At 41.3% G+C, this 11767-nt stretch overlaps 1 protein-coding gene across 3 annotated transcripts in view; it reads right to left on the reverse strand.

Annotated features, from left to right (window-relative positions):
- Positions 1-10694, reverse strand: part of tnfrsf21 (tumor necrosis factor receptor superfamily, member 21) — a 51772-nt gene extending 41078 nt beyond the window's left edge. For 2 of the 3 annotated variants that reach the window (XM_030722055.1, XM_030722053.1), the window contains exon 1: positions 10337-10694. In XM_030722055.1, the coding sequence (XP_030577915.1) occupies positions 10337-10372 (36 nt within the window). In that variant the 5' untranslated portion in view covers positions 10373-10694. The remainder of the gene's footprint in view (positions 1-10336) is intronic. The other variant, XM_030722054.1, reaches the window with a different exon arrangement.
- Between the last annotated feature and the right edge of the window lie 1073 nt (positions 10695-11767).

An 11767-nucleotide genomic window follows, 5' to 3' on the forward strand; every position in this document is an offset into this window, starting at 1 on the left:
CTGAGGTTTTCTCTCATTCCCCTACCAACGGCGCTGATGTTGTTATGCTTGAAGAAGCAATAAAAATATACCAATCATCGCCATTTGGGTGAACACTGCTTAAAACTTATCCCTGTTTACCTTGAAGGTGCTTGGGTTAACAATAGCATAGATATCGTGAGCACCACCTGAAATAGACTTAACATTAAGCTAACTCACATATTTATTAGCCTACTGTTCTCGTTAGCTGTTTTGGACAAGTAAAATCAATTCTAGAGAGCTAAACTAAAGAAGTAAAAAGAAAAATACTGTTTTAACTGTTTAGCATGCACATTTCCACTGATGCTCACTGATTATAGTAGGCTACATCTTTCCTTGCTGTATGTGAAAGAACTTCATGATGATTCAGTACTTTCTGCTCATGTTGGAATGTAAAACATACACTATATTTCCAAAAGTATTCACACCTCCCATTCCTAATCCATAGGGTTTGTTATGATGTCGGCCCACCCTCTGCAGCTATAACAGCTTTCAACTCTTCTGGGAAGGCTTTCCACAAGGTTTAGGAGTGTTTATGGGAATTTTTGACCATTCTTTCAGAAGTGCATTTGTGAGGTCAGACACTGATGTTTGGCAGTATAGTTCATATTCCTCAGTATCTACTTCTCTTTCACTATTAATGTCATTGAATATAGTACGCATTAAAAGCCAGTCACAGCCATACACATAGCTTCCAGGTCTTAAAAGTGAAGCCAGCACAGAAGTGCCTTAAACATGTATTCTTTTTAAAGGCAACAAGGGAACAATAAGTGTGAAAACAGCCCTTTGCCTGGACCTCTGTAAATACTCTCCTGATGAATTTGGTTTCAGTCATATTGAACGAAACACTGAGTTCGTTTTGTTAATTTTGGTCATTTAAGTGTCAGAAAGGACGATTGCTGAGGGCATGCTTATTAGCACATCAGCTCAGCTCAGTCAGATCCATCCCTCACTTCTCACATCCAGTTTCAAACACCCCAAGATGGCAACGCTGAAAATGCTCATCTCAAGGCTTCAAAATGGGACTTCACTAATCAGTGGGTGATGTCATAGTGTCTATGGCCATCGTTTATACTGTCTATGGTCACAGACACTGGACTTAGTAACTTTTTCTACCTGAACAGCAAAAAAAAGAAATTAAGTCATGCAACATATTGTATATAACTGTGTATAACAGCATTTTTAAAAAAGTGACAGACAAGTGTTAGATGGCAGTTGTGGAGCAGGTGACACAAACACACTGAGTGAAAGGCTCAAGTTCATAATTTTATTAATAAAATTAAAAAAGGGATGAAATATTTTATATTATAATAAATATTTCATAAGGCTTTGTAGTCAAATGCAGATATACTTTATCATATAATGTTAGTAGTTTAGCAACAGTGTTACTAACCCCCTCCCCTGCATCACGTTCCACGTAGCTGTTTAACTGTTAATCATCATTTTCTTTTCAGTGCCTTTCCTGTATTGAACTCATACCTGGTTAACTCCATTAAATGCCCTTGTGATTTATATGAGCCTGGTAACATGTAACAGTAAATGAAGGTGTGGAGAGCACTGCTTTAACAGAATATTCTGATTGACAACACAAGGCAGCTCCTGGAAGGAGAAACAGACTTCTTCACTGAGCAGACTGATAAAGCTGTTCAGCGAGCAGGCCGACCTCCTGACCCTCCTCTGTCTGCATCTACGGTTTTAAGCCAATGAAGATAATTACTGCAACGTCTGCTAGTCAGCATGTCGGGGAAGCAGCGAGTCAGCTAATGGCAGCAAAGCCCGTGGTCATATTTGGCTGTGCGTCTCTGCTCAACACACTTTGTTAATCATCCCTCTTTTTGCATTTTAGATACAAAACAATGAAACTGGCAAAAAAGACACACAGAAGAGGAGGCAAAGTGCAGTAACAGCACTTTGTTAGCGCAGACAGACACTGTCTGCATACTCACACTGACACCTCTGCAGCTCATTATTGTATGAATCCATTTCTGTCTTTGTGCTGCCAGCCCTCCTCCTATTATGCCAACTTTCTCTCTATCTTTCCACATTGCTGATAAACTTACATCATCTGCCTGGTGCACAGACCTCCGATCAGAGCGTCAGACACAAAGCGATGGGACAAGGCCTGGGCTATCGTATCTGTGTTCTCTTCCAGCTCTGCAGTCCCTGCCTCTGCAAACCTTACTGCAGGTCTTGCAGTCTCCATGAGTTCCACCACTTACTGGCGCAGGCAACAAAGAGGGAAACCCTGATTAGCTTTCAGCATGACCAGTTGACCTAAATCTTAATTTACACCTGCTTCACTTACTCACAGGATAAAGCTAAAGGTACAAGCCACCAACTTTAAGATCTAAATTTCAGTTTACTGCTCATAACCAGGAGCAGTAGGAGGATTTGTTTTAAAGCAGGTGGCACAGTCGGGGACTTGGATGCATTTGCACTGCTCAAAAAAATGAAGGGAACACTCTATCATCACAGTATAGGTCAGCTAAACTTCAGGAATATCAGCCTGCACAGTTAGGTAGCATAATCCACCGTGAATCAGTTTCACCTAATTCAGTGTAAAAGTCTGGGGTTGTCTTGTTGTTCACCCTCCAGTGCACCTGTTGTCACTTCTGTTTGCACTAAAGCAGATGACTGGACAGCTCAACTGTTGATGCAAAAAAAAAAAAAAAGCTTTAAAAATGCTTCATGAAAGGAATAAACATCTTAGGATGCAGTGCCACCCCAGTCCCGTCTTTGGCCCCTCTTCTGGTCACATCTAAATGTGCGTACACATCCTCTCGGCCCCTGGAGAAGCCTGACCTTGGTGATGTCACATAGAAGTAATCAGGGTTACCTTAGACTTTGAGACTTCAAATTAAGAGACAAAGATTGAAGTCCTCAAGCATAAGCAGAAACATTTTGGTAAATGGGCCCCTTCCCCGGAGTACATCTTTCACCATCTTACAGACACTCCCCAACTCTGATCAATGGTCACGACAATTTGTATATTAACAATTATGAAACTGATCTTGTGGGTCTTTGTTAGGTAATGGTCATTATGCAGCTGTACTGTTGTACTGTGCTGGATGAGTGCTTGAACATTTCTCGCACTGAAAACGCTCCGTCCAGAATCAACTTTCTGAGACAATCAGGATCTATTCATGTACAGTCGGTGATATCTGAAAATTTTACTGGTGGACACTGCGGCGAGAATCCCGCAGAGACATTTAGCTGATGTCTCTGTGATTCAGAGAGAGAGAAAAGAACAGAGCAGAGGACAGACGGAGAGATCTGAGGGTGGAGTCTTCACTCAGGAAGCTTGTGTTTACACCATAGAGGCATCAGTGTGGCACCACTGCACCACCACTGCAGAGCAGGCTCCCTTTGAGCACAGCCACCCACTGCACACACAGTCACTCTAAGAAAACACAGCTCTCAAGCTGACTTTGTGACTCCCTAAGCAGAAAACCTGTAATTCTACCTCCAACTGCAGGTACTGTGTAGGCAACCCACTGATACGCCCAGCTCCCACTCTGCTCGCAGGCATCTGATCAGAAGCAGAGCCGATAGGTCAGATCATTTTCAGGAGACAGATGGCTGAATTTCAACCGCCTCTTTTCACTTCCCTGTTGTTTGCCGGGAGCATTAAGTGAACAGTTGTCTGAATATTTCTGGTATGTGAAGAACATCCACGTCTGGATGTGGAACTTTTCACACGGAAGTTGTTTTAAAGTGTGTGTTTGTAAAAGCCTGCAGCAAATGTAAAGACAGTGTAGTATATTTATACAGGTTGCTCTTTTTAAATTCTTAATCACACAATTTTTAATTATCAGTGCATTTACAGATTCCATAGCTCAGCAGTATTACAGTAGAGACTATTTTTCAAGTAGCTGAACAGGCTGGGTCGCCTATCAATCAGGCTATCGTAACTTTTTTTTTATTAATAATATGCTCTCAAACAAAACAAAATGTGAAAAATATAATGGAATGCATTCAGATGTAGTAAGGTTTGGTTCTGGTTCTGTTTGTTTTAATGCCATATACAGAGGCTGTAGAGTTTGCAACATATGGATATGTGCATTATGGGACATGCTCAAGCTTCTATTGCTTTTATTTTAAACATTCTACTATTCAATTCCCAGCTTTCAGCCATCAAGCACTGTCAGTGTGTTCCTGAATCACTGAAATTACCCTTTAAGACAGTTTTGACTTATATTCATAGACTGTATAAAAAAGATGTATACATAGCCATGTCAACTGTCAACTACTGTCGGCTCTGTGTGTTAGCAAAAACTGGATGACTAAGAGATTCTATGGGCTGGGCTGTACTAAGGCACCCAGAACTAACTTTTTAACTTCCAAACTGAACAACTGAGCTTTTACAATATTCATATTATAATGCAATAAAATATTTAGAAAGTAAAAGTGGGAAGCAGCAATAAGATGTGAGGCACCATCAGTTGATAAAATAGGGAGGCTGGGATCCCAATATTTAGCATTGTTCATTGCTGAGTCAAATATCTAGATGTCTAGTTTTTAATCTGAGTTATATTTCTTTAAGTTAAGCTAAAGCATTTCGATAGAGTGCACCTTGTGTTATAGTGGAATGTGGATAATTCAGAAACCTGTGAGTAATGGTATTATGTTTCCAAGTGCCATAGATAACTATAGTAGCTTCATAACATATACAGTGCCTTGCGAAAGTATTCGGCCCCCTTGAACTTTTCAACCTTTTGCCACATTTCAGGCTTCAAACATAAAGATATAAAATTTTAATTTCTTGTGAAGAATCAACAACAAGTGGGACACAATCGTGAAATGGAATGAAATTTATTGGATGTGTCAAACTTTTTTAACAAATAAAAAACTGAAAAGTGGGGCATGCAATATTATTCGGCCCCTTTACTTTCAGTGCAGCAAACTCACTCCAGAAGTTCAGTGAGGATCTCTGAATGATCCAATGTTGTCCCAAATGACTGATGATGATAAATAGAATCCACCTGTGTGTAATCAAGTCTCCGTATAAATGCACCTGCTCTGTGATAGTCTCAGGGTTCTGTTCAAAGTGCAGAGAGCATCACAAAGACCAAGGAACACATCAGGCAGGTCCGAGATACTGTTGTGGAGAAGTTCAAAGCTGGATACAAAAAAGATTTCCCAAGCTTTAAACATCTCAAGGAGCACTGTGCAAGCAATCATATTGAAATGGAAGGAGTATCAGACCACTGCAAATCTACCAAGACCTGGCCGTCCCTCTAAACTTTCATCTCAAACAAGGAGAAGACTGATCAGAAATGCAGCCAAGAGGCCCATGATCACTCTGCATGAACTGCAGAGCTCTACAGCTGAGGTGGGAGAGTCTGACCATAGGACAACAATCAGTCGTACACTGCACAAATCTGGCCTTTATGGAAGAGTGGCAAGAAGAAAGCCATTTCTCAAAGATATCCATAAAAAATCTTGTTTAAAGTTTGCCACAAGCCACCAAGAGACACACCAAACGTGGAAGAAGGTGCTCTGGTCAGATGAAACCAAAATCGAACTGTTTGGCCACAATGCAAAACGATATGTTTGGCGTAAAAGCAACACAGCTCATCACCCTGAACACACCATCCCCACTGTCAAACATGGTGGTGGCAGCATCATGGTTTGGGCCTGCTTTTCGTCAGCAGGGACAGGGAAGATGGTCAAAATTGATGGGAAGATGGATGGGGCCAAATACAGGACCATTCTGGAAGAAAACCTGTTGGAGTCTGCAAGAGACCTGAGACTGGGACGGAGATTTATCTTCCAACAAGACAATGATCCAAAACATAAAGCCAAATCTACAATGGAATGGTTCACAAATAAACGTATCCAGGTGTTGGAATGGCCAAGTCAAAGTCCAGACCTGAATCCAATCGAGAATCTGTGGAAAGAGCTGAAGACTGCTGTTCACAAACGCTCTCCATCCAACCTCACTGAGCTCGAGCTGTTTTGCAAGGAAGAATGGGCAAGAATTTCAGTCTCTCGATGTGCAAAACTGATAGAGACATATCCCCAGCAACTTGCAGCTGTAATTGCAGCAAAAGGTGGCGCTACAAAGTATTAATGCAAGGGGGCCACATCCAATAAATTTCATTCCACTTCACGATTGTGTCCCATTTGTTGTTGATTCTTCACAAAAAATAAAAATTTTATATCTTTATGTTTGAAGCCTGAAATGTGGCAAAAGGTTGAAAAGTTCAAGGGGGCCGAATACTTTCGCAAGGCACTGTAGCTAGCATTAGCTTTCTAGCAGTCAATTACTGTAGATACAGGGTGCTAACACATCTTCAGTGGTGATATCTAACATTTTAGCCAAACAAAACCAACTTGTAAGCATTTCAGTCCTCTGAATATTTGTATGGCTAACATTTGCTACCATCCTTTTGGTCACTGTCCCTTTTTATTAATTTAGTTAGTTGGTTTTGTTTTTACTAGTGCTAACCAGCTAGCTTGGTTAGCAAGGTGCAACTATAATTCACTGTGATATTTAATGAAACAGTAATTTTAGCTTTGACAAAACAGCCAAAACTAAAGAGTCAACTCACAACCAAAAGCTGAACAAGACAAAACCGCAGCCACCTGTCACTCAAAGGGGCCGCCACCCTAATTTTGCATAACATCAGTGAAGTAATATAAAAATTAGACTCTAGAGACTAAGGCCCAGTTTACACAAGAACAGTATCATTTTTCTGTTGTCGTTCTCGAAGAGTAATGCGTTTTATACAGAACTGCAAGAGACGCTGAAAACGATGTAGTTCCCATGCCAGGCTACCAGTTGGCGGTGCGTGTACAGGAGTTGCAACCATAGTGTGCGTGTGCCAATTCCTTTTCAAAACGTAGCATTTTAGCCGTTAACACAGAGACAGCGAACGGTACTCATAGCGCAAAACTGTTTTCACCTGAAAACATTCTTGTGTAAACAAACCTAAAACTGTTATTTACACCAGGCACATAAACATGGGAGTCTATGGGACTGGGGTGGCCATTAGAGGAACTGTATTTTTTTGGCACTGTGCCAGTTTAATTTTTCATCCCTGGAAGTTGACGGTTGCTTAACTTTAAGCAACAAGTGGCTGCTGATTTAATACTCTTGAAGCTGCTTTTGTGCAAAAAGAAAAAAGAAAAGGCTGTTCCATAAGACAGTGAGAGTGCAGCATTTGTCCGAAGATTTACTGCATACTGTTTTCTGAGTAAATGCTTTTGTGGCTGCAGCTGCAAAAGCGCTGAGTCACAACTATTCATTCTAATGTATTTCAGCAAATCAATATAGTATTTGATTTTGTAATGCTCTATGCAGGACTTTTAATTAAGTTTTAAACATTTCGGCCAAAGTAAACACTGCACCTAACACCTGTGACTACACACACCTGATGAACTTACTCACCTGAAACCTAATACAGAAGCACCTTTGAGTGTCTTTTTATTTCCTACCAGCAGTCCGTTAACAAACATAAGGTGTCACTGTGCTCACCCTGTCGTGACAAACTGCTCGTCTTCGAGACTTATGATCTGATGGTATTGTGGTAGTGCTGTGCAGCGTGAAAACATCCTGTGACACAGCTTATGATTAATGCTGACAAGCTTTACCACAGAACAGGAAACAGACTGAGAGTCGGTGAGAACTGGTAATTCTTTCAGAAATTCAGTTGGTTTTAATAAATTGCTTTATTAACTGTACACAGTGGGTCATGACAGAAACAATCAAGCTACTGTTTAGGATAGCATGTGTGTGTTCTGTGCGTGCGCGTTGGAAACTGTTACATAATAAGGTGTGTGTATACAGTACAGGGGTGGGATGTTTGTGGGAGATGACATTAGGCTGTAATTACTATCCAAATTTAAGTAACGCACATAAGCAAACATGCACAGACAGACACACACTAACAAACACTGAGCACAAACACACACACATGTGTGCATTCCCACATGCTCTTATTAACCAACACACTCACACATTTACCCAGCACCTGTTGCGGTGTGTCCTCGTGTCACTGCTCACTGGGAGAAAGAGACTCTGTTTGGATTCACTGACAATAGCCAGCAATGATTATTTCTGTAGATGTTTACTGAGTTTTCTGCTAATGACTGAAGAGCGGGAGCACTGCCGGATGAGGTCATTCTTTGTGAAAAAGAGAACTTGCAAATAGAGCTCTCTGTCGTTTGGGGCTGTGTTTGTTTTCTGAAGTGTTACAGGAATAGTTTGTTTTTGTGCAGTTGGACTTTGGTGTGTTTGAGGGTAAACTGCAATGAAATGCGCCATTAGTTAGGGTCCACATTCAGCACTACAGGTGATTTTATGCCATTTAAAATGTATTACTCTGGCAAGTTCAATAAAAAAGAGACAGGTACAGTCAATAGGTGTGTCCCAATTCAGGGGCTGCATCCCTCTAATTGGTATTTTAAGGCCGATTATGTCACAGGCAACAATTTGGGCAGCATCAAATTTCCAATTTTCCAATTTGATGCTGCCCACAAATGCTGTAATTTGTGGGCCGCAATTTCCCCGAATTTTAAGAACAGGTCAGGTGTATCTTCTGTCTCCTAGCCTATCCCATGATTCATTGCAGGCTGAAATCTGCTGAAGGAATGGCGGAGGAGAATTTTTAAATATTAGTTTCTGTGACACAAAATAAACTTTAACCATGTTTCCAGATGAGAATGCAGATGTGTAAACCCTAAATGTCTGCTCAATTTATCAAGATGCTGCTTAATTGTAAAAGTTCTCCTACGTTTTCAGAGATATCCGTTCATTCCCGCTGGTCTAGCAGCTGCTCGCCTCACCAGCTGTCAGCTCACCAGGCAGTTGAGACTCACCATACCAGGAGAGAGCGCCTGACTCACAGCACATTGTTTTCAACACCTTGGTGGCCATTAAATAGACTACAGCTTTAAGGCACTTTTCATTAGCTATCTGAATAAATATCTGTTGTGTAAAAGGCCCAAAAGCTAAAAACTGAGATCCAAACCTGGACCACACGCCCACATGAGGTTGTATCTGTGCTTTATATCATCCATTACTGACTATTAGCCCACTAGGCTAATGTAATACATTGCAATACATTGCATTAGCCTAGCTAATGTCTGTCTGTTTTCCACTGGGCAACATGACACAGGCAACTGGTATATTCAAAGCATAAAGCTTCATGCAACAACTCAGACTAAACCTGATCTGATTTTTGTTCAGTGTTTTTATACAGATAATAAACAGACTGAAGCCAGCTGAATATGTTTGTGGTCCATTGTTGAGGGCAGCATGTCCACATACATCAGTTATTATGGAGATAATTAGATGACACAGTTAACATTACACAGACAGACCCTTGCATACAGTTGCAGCCATGTAGAAGTGGTAAGTATAAATTACACGACACTCAGAACCATTTGTAGCACGCTGCAGTGACAGCAGATGGTATTTTTTAATTGGTAATTTGAATTTCTGAATGGAGATGTTATATTCTTATTAATCCTGAAGTCACATATACTGTAGTACTGCAGTACTTTAAACCTTTAGTTTGTAAATGTGAGAATGTGCTTTTTAAGATACCATCATGATGATTTTTGTTTCAATTATTGCCATTACCATTGTGTTTGAATGACCTGTGTCCATAGTGTACCTGGCATCCCCCACCCCAGACCCTAAATTGGGTAAGTGGAAGAGGATGGATGGATGGATGGATGCTAACATACACCAAGCTCAAAGCTATGAATTCCATAAAATTATCATGATGAAATAAGTATGATATCTGCATAAAGAAGCACTTCACTCTTTGTTAGCACAAGTCAACATGACCGGGAGGAGACAAAGGCAAAGTCTCATCTGAGTGGAGGCAAGAATGATGACATTATAACTGTATTAAACTGCATGAAAACATCAGCTTGTCCATCCCTGAAACTTATGTTTTGTAATATAACGTTGTGTTAAGTTATGTTTTGTAATATCTATAACTGTACCCTTCATTAGCTGTGACAAAGACTTATCAGTTTAAATTCCATTGACTGACATTTCAGTTGTTTGCAGTGCAACAGGGCTAAACAATAGACCGCTGAGTGCCCTTCCTTTCTCCATCCTTCCACTGGAGACTCATGACAAACTCCTGAGCTGTCACACTTTGAGTTGAAAAAATAATAAATGCATTCTTTAAGTGTCAGACTCCTAAATAATTGTGGATAATTCATTTGAAGTTGTGTCAAGCGCGGAAGAAAAAAAAAAAACAGGCACTGGCCCTTTAAATGGAGAACCTGCTGGAGGAGTCCTTAGAATAAAGAATAAAAAACCAGCGAGAGGTAAAGGGAAATGGGATGTACTCACCACTGCGGATACACACAAGGCAGGCATGGTCCTCATTTAGAGTATACAGATGAAGGTCGAGCAAAGGTCCAAGTTGGCTGCTTGAGAAACACTTGGCATCTCTAGATGTTTCTCATCATCATCATCATCGTCCTCCTCAGTTTACTGGAGGAGAGGAGCTGAGCCGGGCTCTGAGCAGCGACAGCCTCAACTGCAGTGTTTTATAGTCTGTGTCTCCAGGTGAACCGGTTTCAGACGGTACGTGGTGAGGGTTTGCTTCACAGAGAGCGCTGTGGTAATTCCCATAGCGATGACGGATGAGGGCATACACCGGGACCGCCGCCTCGCCCCGTCCTGGCTTGTCAGCGTGCAGTGCGGATCTCTGTCCGCTCTGCAGACTTCCACAGACACCGCTGACGTAAAGCAGAGAGGCGGGACCTAGCGAAGCGTCTCGGCCAATCGCAGCCCCGCATTAGTCGTGCACGTGTATTGAACCCCGCTTCTGGTTAGAAAAGAAGGGGTGGCGTGTGGAGTGGAGGTGAACCCAGGCAGTGTCCTTGGTGTGCTGTGAGACTATAGGACACAGTGTGTTGTTGTGTAAGCTGCCTTTAAAGACAAGAAATTCTGCTGTATTATTTACATTAGAAAAGAAACCTGTGATAGCCAAATTAGCCCCAGTCTGCTCATGTGCGCTCACTGGGGTCACAGACCAGCATTTTTTTTTCTAAAAGTAAATCAACCTGCTTAAATTTATCTAATTTAAGACTGTTACAGTTTCAACTCCAGTTGTTCTGAAAGTGTCCCTCAAAGCTTCTATCTTCCTAGATGAAAGTATCCCCCACAGAATGATTAAAGACTAGTTTTTCTTGTTTCTACTAGACTGTGATTCTATATTGGGCCAAACAAAGAAAAAAGGCTCTGAAAGTATACTGCATTTGGAGCCGTCTTTAAGTGTTTTTAAATTACATATAACAAAAAAGTCACTTAGGTACACAGGAGTTAGGTATATCTGTTAAACTTCTCCTAAATCTAATCATTTAATGCATTTAGACATGTAGAGATGATTAAATGACTTCCTGAAGTTCAAACCGAGCATCAGAATGGGGAAGAAAGGGGATTTAAGTTGCTGGGGCAGACGGGCAAATCTGAGGATGTCAGAATAACTGCTGATCTACTGGGTTTACCATCGCTAGGGCTTACAGGGAATGATCCGAAAAAGAGAACATATCCAGCATCAAAGGGGAATGGCCAGATTACTTCAAGTTGATGGGATGGCAAGAATAATTCAATTAACCACTCATTACAACCAAGTTATGCAGAAGAGCATCTGTGAACACACATCAAAATACCAAGCAGATGGGCTGCAGCAGCAGAAAACCACACTGGTGGGTGAGAGTCCTGTGAGCTAAAAGCAGGACACTGAGGCTACAGCTTGCACAGGTTCACCAATAT

Source organism: Archocentrus centrarchus, chromosome 24 (genome assembly GCF_007364275.1).
Source record: "Archocentrus centrarchus isolate MPI-CPG fArcCen1 chromosome 24, fArcCen1, whole genome shotgun sequence".
Taxonomy (NCBI): domain Eukaryota; kingdom Metazoa; phylum Chordata; class Actinopteri; order Cichliformes; family Cichlidae; genus Archocentrus; species Archocentrus centrarchus.